Genomic DNA, 19,454 nt, shown 5'->3' on the forward strand with positions numbered 1-19,454 from the left:
TTTTACACTGTAAACCGGTTTTGTTTCTGCTCCCCATTCTGTCTGAAATTAGTAGACACGTTTTGTCTGCAGGGTCTGCAGGCCGGAGAATTGCTCAGTCTCTCTGAATGCTCTGTCACACAGTGAAACCAGATTGCTCTGGGCCGTGGTTCTCCATCTCATGTTACGTATATTATTGTTTTGCTTGTTTAAAGCAGTAAAAGCTGCAGTAGGTAACTTTCATAAAAACATTTTTTTCTCATATTTGCTGAAACTTTCATTATATCCTGACAGTAGAACATGAGCTCCTCCTAGTGCTCCTAATGGCTTTGGCAAGAAACCACTGGGCCTAGACAAAAACAACCAATCAGCGCCAAGAAAGATAGTTGATTATTAAGTTTCATTCCCAGGGCATTAAATATTAATGCTGGAAATGTGACTAAACAATCAACTATCTTCAAGCCCCCAACCCAAAGCGTCTTTCTATCTTTCTCAGCTGTGATTGGTTGTTTTAGTTTAGGCCCGGTGGATTCCTCTACTACTTCTAGATTCTTCCATTAGGAGAGCTAGGAGGAGCCAGAGGAACCAGATTGTTTAATGTTCATGTTCTACTGTCAGGATAGCAAAAAGTTATTTTTATAAAAATGACCTAGTGCAGTTTTAACTCACGAACAAGTGCCCATGTAATCAGAATCAGAAATCAGAATCAGAAATACTTTATTGATCCCTGGGGGGAAATTTGTTAAATTATTGTTGTTATGTAGGCACACATCTACCTACATATTATATATGCACACATGCAAGGCTTTTAATGACATTAATACTCTTTCTGTGTCACACACACATACACACACACACACACACACACACACACACACACACACACACACACACACACACACACACACACACACACACACATAAATACACCATTCTAGTCTGGACTTACACTGAGTGGTATCGGGGCTAATCCTCAAGCTTTTAATGCTATAGAGACACAAGTGAAACTACCACAATAATACAGCTTTTATATGAATGGGAGCAGGGGAGGAGTGGGAGGAGGATGGATATTAAAAAGGATAGGGGGAAGGAGGTGGGGAGTGAGTGAGAATGGCAGAGGGAATTGAGAGAGTGGAGGAAAAGTGAACAATAATGAAAACTGATGTGATGTAAATGGGAGGAGTGAGGGAGAGTAACTCACCCATCTGTATCCTGGAAGTTGACATTCACTTTCTTTGCAGAACCGAGGAGCTCTGAAAAACAACAAAGTGGAGCATTAATTGATTTTTGCAGCCAGTAAATGATAATAATCGCCAGTTGATGCCTTTTTATGATATAGCACAGCAATATTGTTGTTGTGTTTAATGTGTACAACATCGTCAGATATGGGATGTTGTTTATATTCCATTTCAAGCCAAAGAACCAAGATTTTTCACTTTTCCAGAATGGAAGACCTCTTCATTTATTATGAGACATATTGTCGTCATATTTCCTTGCCTGCTGTCTGCAGGAAAGAATTTCCTCAAGTACAGGCCCCCATGGTGATAATATCTGTCTCTCATCCTGAATATTTACATCACTCAGAGCATGCTTGCTACTCTGTGTGTGGTTCATCTGGAGTGAAGTATACAGTATGAATGCAGAATTCACAAACACAATCTACCCATATGCAAATATCATAAAAATTTGCAACTGCCTTATTTGTGCTTTATACTTTTTTAAAGGTCCAGTGTGTAGGATTAAGTGGCATTGATCACAGCTCCATCACTTCACCCTCTCCTTCCAAGCACGAAGGAGAATCTATGGTGGCTGCAAAGCGCATGAAAAAACTCTTATCTAGAACCAGAGTTTGATTTGTCCCTTTGAGAGATTTGTATTTTTCATTTGTTTTTTATTTCTATTTTGTTTTTAATTTTTGTTTTCAATTCACTATAGTTTCCTGAGTGGGTTTTCTCATTTCAGTTTAGTTTTTACTGTTTAAAAATGTGTAGTTTTAGATCTTTTTTTGTTAGTTTTTTTTATTACAATATGGGGAGTATTTGTCTGAAGACATTCTGAATATGTATTACAATACAAACACATTGACTCACAGTCATGTAGACATGCCAGTCTCAATAAATACTACTAATAAGAATGATAATAATGCACCAATGCAAAGACTAAAAATAAAATACACACTATCGTTTCAGTCTGTTTTTTTCCAAAGTATAGGTTTTTATTTAATTCAGTTAACTAAAATGTTTTCTTTTAGATCTAGTTTTAGTTTTTAGTTTAATTTTAGTTAACTATAATAACCCTGGTCCCTTCTGGGTTACCGTAGAAACATGGCGGTTCAACATGGCAGACTCCATGGAAAGCGACCTACGGTGTCTATAAGTAAAAACCTCTCATTCTAAGAAAAACACAACAATTCCTATATTGAGGTGATTATATACTAATGAAAACCTACCTATGAATATAATATTCCATTACTGACAATAGATCCTCCTAAATGTTAATTAAAGTTATCAAATAAAGTGTTACTAAAACTACACGTGTGCTTCAGAGGATGGTTTTGTTACTTCAGTGCATCACTTTGGCCTCTTGTTATGAAATTCTAATGTTGCTAATTAAAGACACTAACGTCTATTAACACCTACACAGCTTCTATAGTGACTTATTTACAGGCGGGGGAAGACATTTGGTCGAAGTCATATTCATTGTTAACACACATAAACACAACCTTCTCCTACTTTCACCCACATTATTTTTCATTTTCTCCCCTTTGTTTTTATGTCTAATGTGAGCTGATGCAGAACTGAGGCTGGATGAGCCTGTTCTCTCTGTTTCCACTTTCACTTTCTACACACACATGCACGCACACACACACACACACACACACACACACACACACACACACACACACACACACACACACACACACACACACACACACACACACACTCTCCCTCTAGGGTGCAGGAAACAGGACAGTCCCTCTATTGTGGAGGAGACAGCTCCCAGCGCCACTGGGAGAGGAACATTGATTTCCTAACAGACTATTTCTGGCCGCTAAATGCAGGGATTCACTCACACACACACTCACATACACACACATGGACCAAGAGCTTTCAGAGGCACTATCTACACCCTCTGTGTGCAGATACAACCTGATATGCATCCACTAACATGCATTAATGGCATGGCCAAGTTAAAAGAGGTCAGAGAAACTGACATGAAACGTTTTAAGAGAAAGGAAAGAGACGAGGATAGAACAATTAAAAAAAATAAAATAACAATCAAGATATCAATCATAAGCTTCATACAATGACTGGGTTCTTCCCAAAAACGAGCATGTCCTCACACACACACTTTTCTTTGTTCACGGCCTTCTACATCTGTCCAGTAGCCGTAAACCATGGCCTTTTGACTCTGTCAGACCCGACCCCTGGTCATATTATGTGACAGGTAAATAGACACACCCCATGGAACAGGACAAAAATCCCCTCAGTTAATCTGACAGTGTCTTCGAGACAGACCTTTGTGAGAAAGACTTTCCACCCAGAGCGCCTGATCAGAAAAATCCACCTTGAATACAATTTTCTCTTTACATGCACCTTGCCTCAAGCTGACATTTCCCAAGATGCATCCCACTTGATGAATTTACTGTTTGCTAAGCTAACAGTTTGTAGTAATTTTTTTAAACAATGGGTACGTGAATTCACACACAATTTCAGACAAAAGTCAGATTTTCATCTTGAGCAGGTCAATTGTGGCAGCTGAAATAAAAACTGATGCTGAGAGATGTATCAGCTATACCTAGTAAGCTATTTAAGCTAGCATTAGCTCAATGAGTTGGTTGAAAACGCTGTTTCCATTTAACTTTTAATGTTTTACATCCAACTCATTTCAAAATGAGAACCCTGGGACCTGCAACATGCAGTACTAGAGTTAAACTGTAGAGGTTCATTTGTTCAAAGCAGCATAACAATAAGCTTTAATCAGTGCTCTGAGCAGTGTGCACATCGTAAAGTGAATATATTGATCATTCTCACTAGACTAATCAGGCTTAACAAATTAGAGACCATCGGCTGAACAAACACACACACACACACACACACACATATAAGGGTGATAAATACTTCCAGTCAAAGTTTTTGCTGTTGCATCAGTGTGTCCATGTCGGTGTGTCTGTGTGTGTATGTGTTGCTCAGAGATGCTGGACAGCAACATGGCAGTGGACAGTCATAACAAACAGTGAAACCATGGTTATGGAGAAGTCAGCCAGCCAAAAACACACATTTTTCTTGAAAACACGGCAACACTCCACACCCACATAGCTGCAGTCACATTAGATGGAGAAATTCATGTCCAAACAAAAGATGATCAGCATGGACTAGTCTGTGTACTATGGACTTGTCTCTGTACCTATATTATTAGATCTTAGTGCCGCATTTGACACCACTGTCCATAATATTATTCTAGCCGGAGGGTCTGTCCGAGGTTTCTGCCTCTTAACAGGCAGTTTTTCCTTGCCCCCGTTGCCAAGGTCTTGCTCATGGTGGTACTGTTGGGTCTCTGTAAATAATGTTATAAAGAGTTCGGTCTAGACCTGCTCTATTTGAAAAGTGTCCTGAGATAACTCCTGTTATGAATTGGCGCGATACAAATAAAATTGAAAACTGAATTGAATTGAAGTCAAAAGACACATAAAGCAATTGCCTCTCCCTCTCTACTTCATACATAGCTGTGGTAATGTTGAACACTGCACTAACTGCAGGTCTAATGGAGTCACAGTCAAAGCTTCTGACAGCACCGATATGTATTTCCTGTGTTCTACCAGCCTCCAGCTGCCTGCACCGAGGACAATATCTGCAAATGAAACAAGCAATACAAAAATCTTCACCCATTGACAGCCATACATTTTGATGTTAATTTTGGATTTAAGCTGTTTTGTGGATATCTGGAAATACACTTTCCAAAAGAAGCCAAACTTCTCTGAAAGTGCCGGGGGCAAGTAATCTTGAAAAAACTGAGAAACAGAAATCGTTTATTATAAAGTCAATTTAAAATGTTTAACCCTTGGGGATTTGGGGACACTGTTATCTGTGTGTGCATGTCAGGCTGAGGGTATACTGCCTTCAGTAATAAGATGAAGCAAAACAAAATACGGGAATACAAGAATACAAACCCTTAATTCAGAGTTAGATTTGAAAATATCTGTAAAAAAGCTATCTGCGCCTGTCACAAAATGTCCACTGCCTTGCTTCCTCCTTACAAACAGATGCCTCAGAGGGAAACACTGATAATGCTAGCCTTTGCAACTAGCCTGGCTAAAAATTGCCATCCTTAACTAGAAAAATTAAACAAACATCATGACATACTGTTGAGTGTAGGGCTGGGTATCATTGATAATGTTTCAATACGGGTAAATATCAGAAAATATCGTTTTGCAATATTTTTGTTTTGTGATATTGTATCAACTCTCAAAAACACTGCATCAATATTTGTGTTTAAACCCCCAACCTCTAGATAGCAGTGTTGTAAATGTAAACTGAGAGCTATGATGTTGCAGATCCCACTGTTCTGGTTGCATAAAAGTTCACTTTTTATTACTCAGGTTTTATGCATATGGTGAGTGTGTTCTTCGGATTATCACTTTTCCTACAATTTGATTTTAAAAAAGAAGTAAATGGTAAATGGACCTGTGCTTGTACAGCGTCTTCCGACCACTCAAGGCGCACATGGCACATTCACCCTTTCACACACATTCACTCAGTGATGGCAAAGTCCATCGAACAGAAGCTAACTCATTCATACACATTCACACACCGATGAAGAGCATCAGGAGCAATTTGGGGTTCAGTATCTTGCTCAAGGATACTTTGACACATGGCGGGAGGTGCCAGGGATCGAAGCAACAACCTTCCGATTAGGGGATGACCCGCTCTGCCTCTGCGCCACAGTCACAATATATCACCTTGCTTAGTGAACTGCAATATATCACAATATATTGAAGCATAACCCTGTGTCGTGATACGTATAATATTGCCAGATTCTTGCAAATACAGAGCTCTAGGTACCAATACTTTGGTCGGTGCCATAACTGTATGTATGTTTGTAAGTTTGTTCAATTCAATTCAATTCAATTTTATTTATATAGCGTAGTGTTCTAGAGGGATAATAGGGTACTATGAGCTCTTTAAGATATGAAGGGGCCTGACCATGAAGAGCTTTGTAGGTGAGGAGGAGGATTTTAAATTCTATTCTACATTTTACAGGGAGCCAATGCAGAGAAGCTAGAACAGGAGAGATGTGATCTATTTTTCTAGTTCCTGTCAGTACTCATGCTGCAGCGTTCTGAATTAATTGGAGCGTTTTAATGGACTTATTGGGGCAACCTGATAATAAAGAGTTGCAGTAATCCAGCCTTGAAGTAACAAATGCATGGATTAGTTTTTCTGCATCTGTCTGTGATAGGATGTGTCTAATTTTTCTAATATTACGTAAATGAAAGAAGGCAGTCCTAGAGGTCTGCTTTATGTGGGAGTTAAATGACAAATCCTGATCGAGGATAAGTTCAGTTTTCTATTTTTCTATCCTATCTATGGGATTTTTAAATGAGGTTCTTAGTTCCTGCTTCATTTAGGCCCTATACAAAAGAAACATTTTGTGTGTGTGTGTGTGTGTGTGTGTGTGTGTGTGTGTGTGTGTGTGACTCTGAGGGAAAGCTGAGTTAACTTTGCCCACTCTGTTTCGCTTTTTTATGTTCGTCCTGATGGGGTATTGATTGCTCCCTGTTAACAGGCCCCCAGTAAAGGTCAAAGGTCGAGGAGAGCTGAAAGCCACGGTGAGTTTTAAATTGTAGCCTATGCATGAGCAAGTGTGCTGTTAGAATGTTAGAAGGTCAGATATCCATATATATCCATATTCCAAATATGAGATAGAGGCAGAGAAAAGAGGAGACTACATGGATTTTTATTTGCAGTCTGCTGACTCTCTGTTTTCTTACCCCTGGCTAAAATGGGCTGATTTTATCCTCATGGGAGAGGAAAAGGGAACAGTGTCACTGCTTTCCTTAATATGCTGAGCTGTTATATAATACCTATCCTGGGGAAGACTGAGTCTGTTGTACTTTCAAACGAGGATTTGTATTTGGTTCTATCACATGAAATACATTTACATTACAGAGGAAAGGAAGATTCCTTAGCGCTGTTAGCTTATAGCCTTAGCTCTCTGTATCCCCTGTCTCTCCTGTCTCTCCAAGTGACTTTTCCCTTCCTCTCTCCTTCTCTCTTCCCCTCTCGCCGTCTCTCTCCCTGGCAGTCAGGATGGAAAATAGTGTGCTGGACTCTGGAGTGCTCTCTGAAAGTAGACCTGTTGTCTTGGCCCTGATCGATCTGTCCCCATTTGCCCCTCTTCTGACTATTTTCTTCACCTCTCCACCCTTCTGCCTTCATTTTCTCCTCCTAGTGCCATCTTCCCCTCGAGGTCTGCAAAATGAGAAAGGTAATAGTGTTTCTTTTCTCTCTCATGCAATCATTTTCCTTTCTGTTCCTCAACTGGAGCACTCTGTCTTCATGCATTTACCCAGCATTATTAAGGTAGACTCTTTCTTCTTGAATGTTACAATATCATAAACTTAGTCCCACTCAGTCTGCACACAGAATTGTCCCCCCACCCCAATAAAATATGTGAGCTCAGCTCACACATTGCACAGAGGTTGATGGGAAGGATGTATAGGAAAGTATATATAGTATGTCATTTGTACACAGATTAAAGAGACCAGGTTGACTGGTTGAGCAAATGTGTTCCATCTTAAGGGTAGCTGCATTGCTTTGTTGCTTGTTTAATTGCTTTGCCCTGATTATTGGCATTGACATTACTTGTTTGGTTATCCATTCTGATAATAAGGGGTGTAAGAAAATATCAAAAAATATCGTATTGCGATATTTTGTCTTGTGATATTGTATTGATTCTCAAAAACTCTATCAATATTTGTGCTTAAACCCCCAGCTGCTAGATAGCAGGGTTGTACGTAAACTGAGGGCTATGATGTTGAATGTTACAGCAACTGTGACAAATACAAGAGCAGATCTCACTGTTCTGGTTGCATGAAAAAGTGAACTTTTTTCCAGCTTTCTTTGACTGTGACAGCTAGATGGAAAGGAAAGGGGGAAGAGGAGGAGGGGACGACATGCAATTCTTGCCAATACACAGGCAGAAACGCACACAATGAGCTGGTTCAGACCCAGTTAACATACACTGTGTGTGTGTGTGTGTGTGTGTGTGTGTGTGTGTGTGCGTGGGTTGAACACTTGTTTTGCTTTGGACTCAATGCACTCTGTCACCTCCCTCTTCATTCTCTGACATCATAAAAGGACAGGGCCGCCCCACGTGTCATCAAATAAGGACAGAATCTTTGTACGAGACATCATATAAGGACAGAGTGGGTACGAGTGGGAGCTCTGCCAACATCATCCTCTGCCTGCCAGATGTACACACACAGTAAATCGGCCTACACACGCATTCTCACAAAGTGCTGCATCATGAATGTATACACACACAGTGACAGGCGACGTCACATCCAGACCAAACACACACATTACAGTGATTTGTGAACAAGCACATAACTCTGATGTCCCAGTACAAATAATTAGCATTAATAATTTATTTGAATATAAATATGACTGGACAGATTAACTGTGTGTGTGTGTGTGTGTGTGTGTGTGTGTGTGTGTGTGTGTGTGTGTGTGTGTATGTGTGTGTGTGTGTGTGTGTGGATGTGTGTGTGTGTGTGTGTGTGTGTGTGTGTGTGTGTGTGTGTGTGTGTGTCAGCATGGTAACTGCAGGAGCTGTTTGATCCTCATTGACCCTCTCTGCTTCCTCCCTCCTCATCAACACTTCCTGGTCGGCGCTTCCTGAGCAGGTAGCACACACACACCATCTGCTCACAGCTCTCTCTCACACACACACACACACACACACACACACACACACACACACTCACACCAACACTGACACTCCCATAGTCACATGTTTGTATGCAACCCTACACAATGAACACATGAAAATGCACATGTATCCCGTCACATTTACAAATCTGTACCTCCTCCTTTGCGTTTATGATTAATTTGTACTAAATAAAGCCGAACAATGAGCAAACATCTTGGTTTAGGAGGTGCTGAACAAAGCTAGCTATCAAACACTGTATTTCCAAGAGCCAATGTGAGCCAACTATCATAAAACATGCAGAGATACTCAAAAAGTGGGTCGATAGATCAAATGTGCAGCGCTGCAGGAACTCGGTGTCCCTGCCAAAGAGCCAGCCAGGAATGGCGTAGCGGCGGGAATTGGTGGTAATTTTGGTGTTAGTCCCACATCTGTTGCTGTTTCCATCCAAGTAACCGATGCTGGGATGGAAACAGGTCACACTGTTCAGCACAAAGGCATGGGATGGGCAGTATGATGTAAAGTTTATAACACATTTTGATTATTGGGAATGTCTGTTGGGAGAAAATGTGATATAAATGCAGTATGAGGCTGGATTATAATTATTCATTCTGTGGTGTTAAGGAGAGAAAGCTAAAATGTTCGGTTTTTGGTGCTTTTTCTCTTTTGGCAATAAATCCCAACAGGAGTGAAGACACCTGTGTGGCTTTATACACAATATAACAATAGAACAAGTTTTAAAGCAAGTACACCCTCCACTTAATGGACCAGTGTGTAGGATTTAGTGGCATCTAGCAGTGAAGTTGCTGATAACAACAAACTGAACAACACTCGTGTATTTGACGACCTGCAGCCTGTTGCACCAGCTGTTTGCAGGTACGAACTTAACCTAGGTATAATGTAAACTATCACTTTGTGATTTATGCATTAATAAAATAAAAGCAGTTGTACCACAGAGGTATGTTACAACTTAACGCTGCAGTAGGTAACTTTTATGAAAAGATAACTTTTTGTCATATTTGTTGAAACTTTCATTATATCCTGACAGTAGTACATGAGACAGATAATCTGTAATAATCAGGTTCCTCTGGCTCTTTTTTTTTTGGAGGATTCCACCGGGCCTGAATAAAAAACATCAAACATCAAAAGACCCTATCTACAGCCAGTATTTGGTTTGTCTGTTCTGGGCTACTGTAGAAACATGACAGTTCAACTTGTGGACTCCACTGAAGGCGACCCACATCTCATTCTATGGAAACAAAAACACAACGATTCTTATTTCCAGGCGATTATACACTAACGAGGGACTGACCAGTGCCCATGAATTGTGCATGATCTTGCAATTTTGTCCAATCACAGCAACCTTTCTGCAAATTTTACCAATTATTAAAAGTAGTAGTTCCCGCAAGTTTCACCAATCATAGCAGTCCCCCGTGCAAAATGTTGAGCGTCACCAAACTACGACTTTCTCCCACAGTTTCATTGCAAAAAAAGGCCTAAAAAGATCGTTAACACACATCACAACTTTTTTAGAAAAGTTGCTGTGAAATCAAGCATTTTAGGCCGCAACATTACCCAAATAGGTCCAGTAGGACTTAGTGGCATCTAGCGGTGTAGTCGCATATTGCAGCTCCCTCACTTCACTCTCCCCTTCCAAGCTTAAAGAAGAAACTAAGGCCCTACCTACAACATAGCGGACTCCATGGTAGGTGACCTGTGGCATCTGTAGATAAAAACAACTAATTCTAAAGTAACATAAACATTCCTATTTTCAGGTGATTATACACTAATGAAAACATACCTATGAATATTATATCCATTTCTGACAGTAGCTCCTCCTCAATGTTACACACTGGACCTTTAAATAGCTTATTTATTATGTGTTGTACCTGCTGCAACAACACACACGCACAGTATGTCGAGCAGATGCACACACACTGAATAACTTCACTATTTTGTAGCCTGCCGCAGCAGAACTCTGGGAAAATACTGATTTCATGAAGTTGCTGCTGCAACACCTCAGCCTGCAGCCTGCTCTCTGTTTCCCACCCTACACACAAACACACACCCACACACACACACACACATACACACAACTAGGGAGCACCAGGATGCATAGAGGCGGTTGCTAGGCAACAAGCATTTTCTAGCTCTCCCTATACACGGAGAAGTGTATTGTACACGCACCCAGAGCACAGAGATTCAGAATCACATGCACCCACACACACACACAGAAAGACATCTATGTTGCTGTAATGAGAGTGGGGGTGGTGTGAGAGTGTGACATCCTTATTTCCAGATTGTCTAACCCAACATCTGCTTCCTCTGAATGAACAAACACTACTTCATGGAGTCTCGTCCACTCAGACACTCAGCTGACACCTGTACCCAGATCAGCTGAGCTCAATACAGTCAAATAGCTCCAGTTCATTAGCAGGGTTAACTCATTAATTACTGTAAGTATAGACCGTCTCCCCTCGCTGTCGACCCATATGGGCGGCTGCTGGTAAACACACTAATTGTGTATTTGAACATCTCTCAAACAGCCTGATTCTCATTTTCCGGGGAGCTCTGTGTTAATCAAAGCAAAGCAAAAGGGAGCACTAAGCCATTAAAACAGAAGGCAGTGCAGTTATAATCATAGACGGGAAAACAAAACACAAACACATTAAACAACAACCACTCAGACGCCATGGATAAACAGCAGCATCCATGTTACAAATCCTAATTTTTCTTGTGGATGGTCTTAGTCAAATGCTGCTCAAAAAAAGCTCATCCTCATAACTGTGCATTGCTTTGAGTGAGGTATATGTGGTCCTCCTGTAGAGTAATTAGATGGTCTATAATGGAGTACTGTAGTGCACAGTTCTGTAGAACTCATTTATCAAACACAGCAGTGACAAATTGGTTCAGATAGTGTTTGGAACATAATATGAATCATGAATTGAAGATGTCTGGCATACATAAACAGAGGATATATGACATATGACATGTAAGGTAATGTAATATGTCATGTGTTTTTGTAAAATGGTAAATGGACTGTACCTTTCTAGTCTTCTGACCATTCAAAGCACTTTACACTACATGCCACATTCACCCATTCATTCACTGACTGCTCATTAGCTCTGACTACCTGCTCGCTGTTGCTGTTACACTGCTGTGGTCAGTGTCAAGGACACGCCCCCTCATAGAATTGAAGGGTATGGTTACACTTCACTAAAACTAAACCAAAAACTAAAACTGAAATTTAGAGAAATTGAGCATAGCGTTAGTTCAGGCAGGGCACGAAGTCAGGCTTAGCTTTCAGTACAGCTATATCATACGATCACAGCTAGTCATAAACATACATCAGCTGATTCCTCTAAGCTTCCCATTGGATACCATACACAGTCAGCTGACAGCTCACCTGATTTCCTCAAGCATCCAACTGGCAAACATCATGCATGGCGCCTTATTTAAGCTGCTTTAGCCTGCCTGCCTATCTCTGCTGCTGCTCTACAAGCCTTTTGCACCCACCTCCACCCCAGCTCCTCCTTTTTATGTTGTTTCTAATGAATTAATGTAATTTTCTGATTGCATTGATGCTTTCTCTGTTCTGTACCCTGGGGGGTCTCTGCTGCCGCTCTCCTTGTCTTAAACTTTTCCATGTAGGCACGCGGAAGGACAAGGAGGTCCCAGAACAGAGCCATACCGCCAAATGTAAATTCTGCTTGGGATATAAAATATTTTGACGAAAGTGGTCCTGACTGAACTAGTAGTTTCTGTCAATTTGGTCACATTTGTCAATACACAAGCATGAGGATGCATTGGTGCATAAATTTATGGAGACTGGAATGTCTGCATGACTGTGAGTCAGTGTGTTTGTATAGACCTTTTTCACAGCAGCCATTGTGACATGAAATAGTAGGGTAATCACAGGAGTAATTAATGATACTAATTAAGGTTTCGTGCAATATAGTGTAGCAGAGCCTGAGAATGGATTTTTCAGTAAAGTAGGAGACATCTGGTGTCCAGCAGTTTTGTCAACAAAACTTGTATATTTGTAGATTCTGGATTTGTTTTGTTTTTTTGTCGTTGTTTTGTGGAGATAGATGTGTGGATAGATGTTAATTAAATTTTTTAATTCCATGCACTTTGATATGTCTTTGAACATATCTGGAGAGGAGACTATATAAGCCCTCCCATTATAGACCTGTACGAATAAAGTAGTGAATAAACTAGATATTAGAACTAGATTAGACCTGATGAATATACTGTCTATATAATCTCTCTCTCTAATTGACCCCAGAATGTCTCTGCCACTCGGATCACTGCTATGAGACAATTTTATTGATTGACAGCTGCATTATGGGACAGCAACAGTCAATAATTGCGTGCTGTCAGACTGGATGGATGCATCATGACACATAAACACAGACGTGGAAGAGCACGTGCATGCAGTATAGAACGTGTAAACACAACATCCTACACACATGTGAGAGGAAAGAGTGCATGCACCTAGTACACACGTACACACACAGATGAGTATTGCTCAGAGTGTGCCAGAGGAAGCCAGAGGTGTAGCCAGCTGAATTCATTTACTATAAATACACACATCATATCCTCTACACACACACACACACACACACACACACACACACACACACACACACACACAATTAGGGGAACACAAACACACACAAAGAAGCTCTTCTGTGTGCTCCCTCACACATGTGTGATCCTGACACATCTGTTTCTGAGGACAGAGGACGAGAGTAAAAAAGAAAAAAAAAAACAGGATGGAGCGTCTGTCTGTCTGTGTGTGTGTGTGTGTGTGTGTGTGTGTGTGTGTGTGTGTGTGTGTGTGTGTGAGTGATAAACCGACTCCCAGATGAAGCCAACAGACCGACCCATCTCTCTGATTCTATTACGTGATCAATTACTCCTGTTTCCCCTCTTATCCTCTCCTCCATATCTGCCTTCTTTTTTCTCTGATTTCTCCTTCCTTACATCCTTCCCCCACCCTCACCCCTTTCTCTCTTCGCCTCCCTCCCATGCTATCCTTGCTTACCTTTTATTCTTCCTTTTGGTCAATGGTAAATGGACCTGTACTTGTATAGCACCTTTCAAAGCGCTTTTACACTACGTGCCACATTCACCCTTTCACACACATTCATAGAGTGATGGCAAAGCCAGAAACATTCATCTCATTGCTCCCAATGCATCAGGAGCAATTTAGGGTTCAGTATCTTGCTCAAGGATACTTCGACACGTGGGGGAGGAGCCGGGGATCGAACCAACAACCTTCCGATTAGTGGACGACCCGCTCTTCCTCTGAGCCACACATATACCATACTGTATAGTATGTCCAAAAGTATTGAACATTATAGTTCAACAATCACATACAGGTATAATGTCCACATACTTTTGGCCATTTTGTTTAAAAGGTTCTCTAAGAGGTCTACATCTCTTTTCTTTCTTTCCCATTTTTTGTTATTTCAACAAGTCTTTGAATATGTAGGAAATTAGGAACTGTCCCCTAACATCTTGGTGCACAAAAAACACAATTAAAGCTACAGTAGGTAACTTTTATAAAATAACTAGGAGGAGCCAGAGGAACCTGATTTTTTCACAGATTATCTGGCTCATGTTCTACTGTCAGGATATAGTGAAAGTTTCAGCAAATATGACAAAGTTATTTTTTATAAAATGTACCTACTGCAGCTCCTACGGCTCCAAACAACAGTCGAACATTCTGGCTGAAAGTAGGTTTTACTGTAAGTTCAAATGTAAAATCATCACTAACATAAACTTAGTTCACTTGTACCCTCTGAACAACTTAACAAGGTCAAAAATAATCAAAACTTTGTCACAAAGAGTGATGTGCCATCTGTGTGAAGTTCCAGTTACAAGGCAAAGAAAGATACTAACAAAGTGGGGCAGAAGACTGTTTTATTAAGAAGGAGAGAGTAATGTTTGCTGTCATATGTGACCTAGCTAGCATATGACACAACCATACCTCATTAATAATTCAACAATATATTATCAATTGCTTCTGTTGTACTTTGATGTTTTTTTTTAACCACACTAGCAGGCAGGTTGCTAGGGAGGGCAATGTGGGTCGGCAGGCACTCAATCCCCCACTTTGGACCAGAAATATCTCAACAACTATTGGATAGACATGAGAATTAGATATTCACAGTCCCCAGAGAATCCAAATGAGATTTACCAACTAAGGTTTACGGCCCAATACATGGAAAACCTATGCTTATTACTAAATGTCAGCATGCAAACATAATACTTAAGTTAGCATTGTCATTGTAAGCATTATTAACATGCAGGCAAGAGCATTAAGCTTAAAGCACTCTAGTGCCTAAGTACAGCCTCATATAGCCTACTCCTTTTCCACTAAGGCAGTTTGAGGGCTGGTTCGGAGCCGGTTGCTAATCTCATACCAGTTCTTGGAGAGCTGAAAAACCTGCTCCAACACTTTGCTGGACTAGAACCAAGAACCACTTACAACAGATAGGAGACTTGTGGCCAGCCAGCCATGTATCTATTGGCTGTATTTAATACATAAATAAGGTTAGAGCTAGCTAGCAAGCAAGCTGTTGGTCAGCTAACATTACCCAAGTAAGCATATAGCTACTAATTTCTCACTGAACAAAAAACAAGTTAGTAACATTGATCTGAGAAACTACGAGCTATGCTATGCGAGCAGTGTTTGCCAGTATCAGCCAGAGAAGAAGCTTCCGGGCTCATACTGATGAACACCATCCCGCCACTGGCTTACTCTTTGTCTTGTTTTACGGAGGTGAGGATGACTGTATCACACATAAACATGGTTACAAATAATAGAAACATCAACAAATTCAACAAACTTTCATCTTAGGGAAACTATTCTGCCGACGTCAACACCTAACAGTTCAGTTGCTGTTACAAGTATAACCAATGTAACTATTAAAAACTTCACAAAGAGAGCAGAACTCGACCCAATTGAGTTCAAACTAAGCTAGGTTTTACTCAACAGCTGGCAAAATGCACTGGACAGGATGACGAGTAGTGATTAGTTCTGAGCTATCAATCTATATTTGCTCAGCTGAGCACACACACACACACACACACACACACACACACACACTGCCAGGTAAACAGGAAGTGGGGTGATTGAATTAGAGAGGGGAGACTTTCCAAACGGATACAGGACCAGGAGAAAAAGACAGAGATGGATAAAGAGAGACAGTAAAGACAGAAGGTGGGACAGGAAGCGCTGATACAGGAAGCGATTATTAGACAAACTGATCAATGCAGGCAGACTGTAATAAACTGCATTATTTCTATGTTGTTTAACAATATTAGGAATTTGCACCAACATGCAGCTAGCTTGATGTATGAAGTTTAATATCATTATGTGTTAGTGTCATTTTCCTTTTACCGGTGTACTTTCAGTTGCTGAGGAGTGTTATTTCAACATGATTTAACAACATGCTATATGCCAATAACCCTAACAGAACTAAACAGAATGTGAAAGAGAGACAAAGGGTGGCTTTGGTGCAGAGGCAGAGCAGGTCGTACCCTAATTGGAAGGTTGTTGGTTCGATCCCCGGCTCTTCCTGCCACATGTTGAAGTATCCTTGAGCAAGATACTGAACCCCAAATTGTTCCTGATGCTGTGCATCGGTGTGTGAATGTGTATGAATGAGTTAGTTTCTGTTCGATGGACTTTGGGTGTGAAAGGGTGAATGTGGCATGTAGTGTAAAAGAGCTTTGAGTTGTTGGAAGACTAGAAAGACGCTAGTACAAGTACAGGTCCATTTACCAATGCTTTTAATTTATAGCGGATAATTACTGCTACCCCTCTCCCGAACAGTGATCGTCTAATCATAGTTTAGAAACTGTAACTGGGCACGGTGGGTATGTTAAGCTTTGGATTTTGTAACAATACAATTACATAAGCAAAAGTGTAAGGAATGGTTCAGTGTGTTTATCTGCAAATGTAAGATGCCGTCATTAGCATATCTGGCTAACTAGCTTACTAGTAAGCTACCAAGCATTACTTTTAAGGAGCATATGATCAACTGCGTTAGTCGTGGGCTTATCTGTGGGTTCCACACTGTATAGAAGCTATTTCTGGATGCTATCAGAGTGTAGGCTAATGTTAGCAGCTTTGTTCTGTTGCTTGTTGTACTTAGGGAAGGTTACACAATCCCAACCAACTTTACCCAAGATAGCGTTACGTTGCCAACACATCTTCCTCATCCTGATAGCCTTTCCTCTTGTAATGTTAAAAGTGAAGACATGCTTTGAAAATATGAACAAGTATGTAAACTGCGTGGCTAGGATTATGTTAAGAAAGTAACAGTGTTTTTCCTTATCTTAATGCTAGCTTGACGCTGCAATACCAGCCTTAGCCTCAGTCTTTAAACATGATATTGTGCAGGTATGGAGCTATATCGTGCATATTTAGGAGGACCCTTTTTTTTGGGTTGTCGTTATAAAACGAGAGCATGAAACATACAAAAGTAAGCAAGAAACACGTTTTAAACCAGCTAACATTCTAACACTGGCTTAATTAGTTAATGATATAATCCGTGAGCAAAAGTAGTTATTTGGTCAAATGATGGTCACTGGTTAGCCTGCGTTTGTCTTCCTCTGTCTGAGACCCATTGTTTAAAAAGGGACTAAGAAGTTTGAATCTGCCACCGTTAGCTTTGTAAACTGCAAATGTGCCATGCGAGAACAGATTGCGTAGCTAAGGGGCTTAGCGAACAGTCAGCTGTATCTCTTCTTAAAGAACCAGTGTGTAGGATTTAGTGGCATCTAGCAGTTTCAGATTGCAAGTAACTGAACACCGCTCGCGTCTGTATTTGATGACCAACAGGCTGTGAATTGTGTAGGAGAAACTACGGCGGCCAGGAAAGTCGCGAAAGACACATAAGGCCCTATCTACAGCCAGTGCGCTGTCAGTCACGCCAGCAGAGGGCGCTCTAGCTTTTCTATGTTCTATTTTATGTTAAATAGCCAATAAGAATGTTCAGGTTAGTGAGAAGGCAAATTAGTCACATGATCAGTTGTGATCGTCGGAGACGGACGTGGTTTGAATCTGCATCCATCCTTCTTTGTTTGTCTTTGGAAATCATTGCTTGTGAGTATTTTTTAGTTGTAAGAATGTTTCAAGACATTATATGTGATTATTTTGATAATATTTGGAGAAGTGCAGCTATTTCTTTCACACAAAGATCAAAGGCATGTTTTGTAGTGTTTATTACGCAGCACTTGTATTTCAGTTTGTAATGGCTGTATGTGTTTTTAATCATTGCCTTACATATATTTTGTTTATATTTCTATTTTTGTAGTTTTACTCAGTTGGCATTTGAAGATAACTAGTCAATAAAGAAGGAGATACATCTGTCGTTTGTCAACAAGTTCATCTGTCTGCTTAGCTGTGGTCAGTTCTTCAGTGAGAGCAGAACAGTTTGGTTTGCTGTTCTGTGCTACGGTAGAAACATGGCGGACAGGATGGAAGGCAACTCGCAGCATATAGATAAAAACAGCTCATTTTAAGGTAACAAAAACACAATTCCTACATTCAGGTGATTATACACTAATGAAAACATACCTATGAGTATTATATTCCATTTCTGACAATAGATCCGTCTAAATGTTACTGGACCTTGAATTCATCTTGTCTTGTCATTTCTGCGACTTTAATTTAGACTGCTATTGTTTTAGCACTACATTTTGAATATCACAGGAGGAGTTAACTGGAAAAGCCTGTGGTGGTGGTAGTAGTAGTAGTGTGTGGTGCACTCTACTGTACACTGTAGGCTTTTACCAGGACGATGGGTTTGTTTCCATTATAACCTGCTATTTATACACGCAGTGAAACTCTAACCCCTGCTTTGACCACACACTCACACACACTCAGCTTACCATGGGAGGCAGTCTCCATGGATACAAGAGTGCTCCTCCACTGAACTCCTGCTGAAGCAACTCGTATTATCTAACCAACATTGTTCCTAACAGGCCGGCCCCATTGAAAGCAATCAGAGTGGGAAACGCCTTGGGTCTCTATCTCTGAGACCCAGATTGAAGCAGTGCGGCGGAGATAAGCTGAGCTGAACACACAGCGCAGAGATGAGAGGTCGAACGTGGCATCTTGTTGACCTCGATGTGTTACGGCTAACCTACATGTGAGCAGCTAGGGGGAGGGTCGTATTCAGGATAAACGATAGAACTGACAGAACATACATTTTGGTCAAAATCTGTCTCTTCTAACTGGATAATAGCAAATCCTCCTGCTATAAAACAGCAGTGACGATCTGTAAACAACTGTGTTACAGAAATAATCACTCTGATGAGATGTCTCCGTGTCACCCACAGCAGAACAGAAGCCTCACACAGACGAGGAAATGAGAGACATGTTGTTTTAATCATAACTTCTATTAGTAGAACTGAGCATCAAGCACATCTAAAGTGCTTAGGGCTCCATCTGTCCAGGATATCTACGTCTTCATCATTCTTCCTCAAACCACTTCCAACAAAATTAACATCAAATGCTTCAT

General features: G+C 40.6%; 1 protein-coding gene across 8 annotated transcripts in view; it reads right to left on the reverse strand.

Moving 5' to 3' along the window:
- caskin1 (CASK interacting protein 1) overlaps positions 1-19,454 on the reverse strand; it is a 110,487-nt gene that overhangs the window by 52,651 nt on the left and 38,382 nt on the right. For all 8 annotated transcript variants that reach the window (XM_051386818.1, XM_051386817.1, XM_051386820.1 and 5 more), the window contains exon 2: positions 1,181-1,232. In XM_051386818.1, coding sequence (XP_051242778.1) covers positions 1,181-1,232 — 52 coding nt within the window. The remainder of the gene's footprint in view (positions 1-1,180; positions 1,233-19,454) is intronic.

This window comes from Dicentrarchus labrax, unplaced genomic scaffold (assembly GCF_905237075.1).
Source record: "Dicentrarchus labrax unplaced genomic scaffold, dlabrax2021, whole genome shotgun sequence".
NCBI lineage: Eukaryota > Metazoa > Chordata > Actinopteri > Moronidae > Dicentrarchus > Dicentrarchus labrax.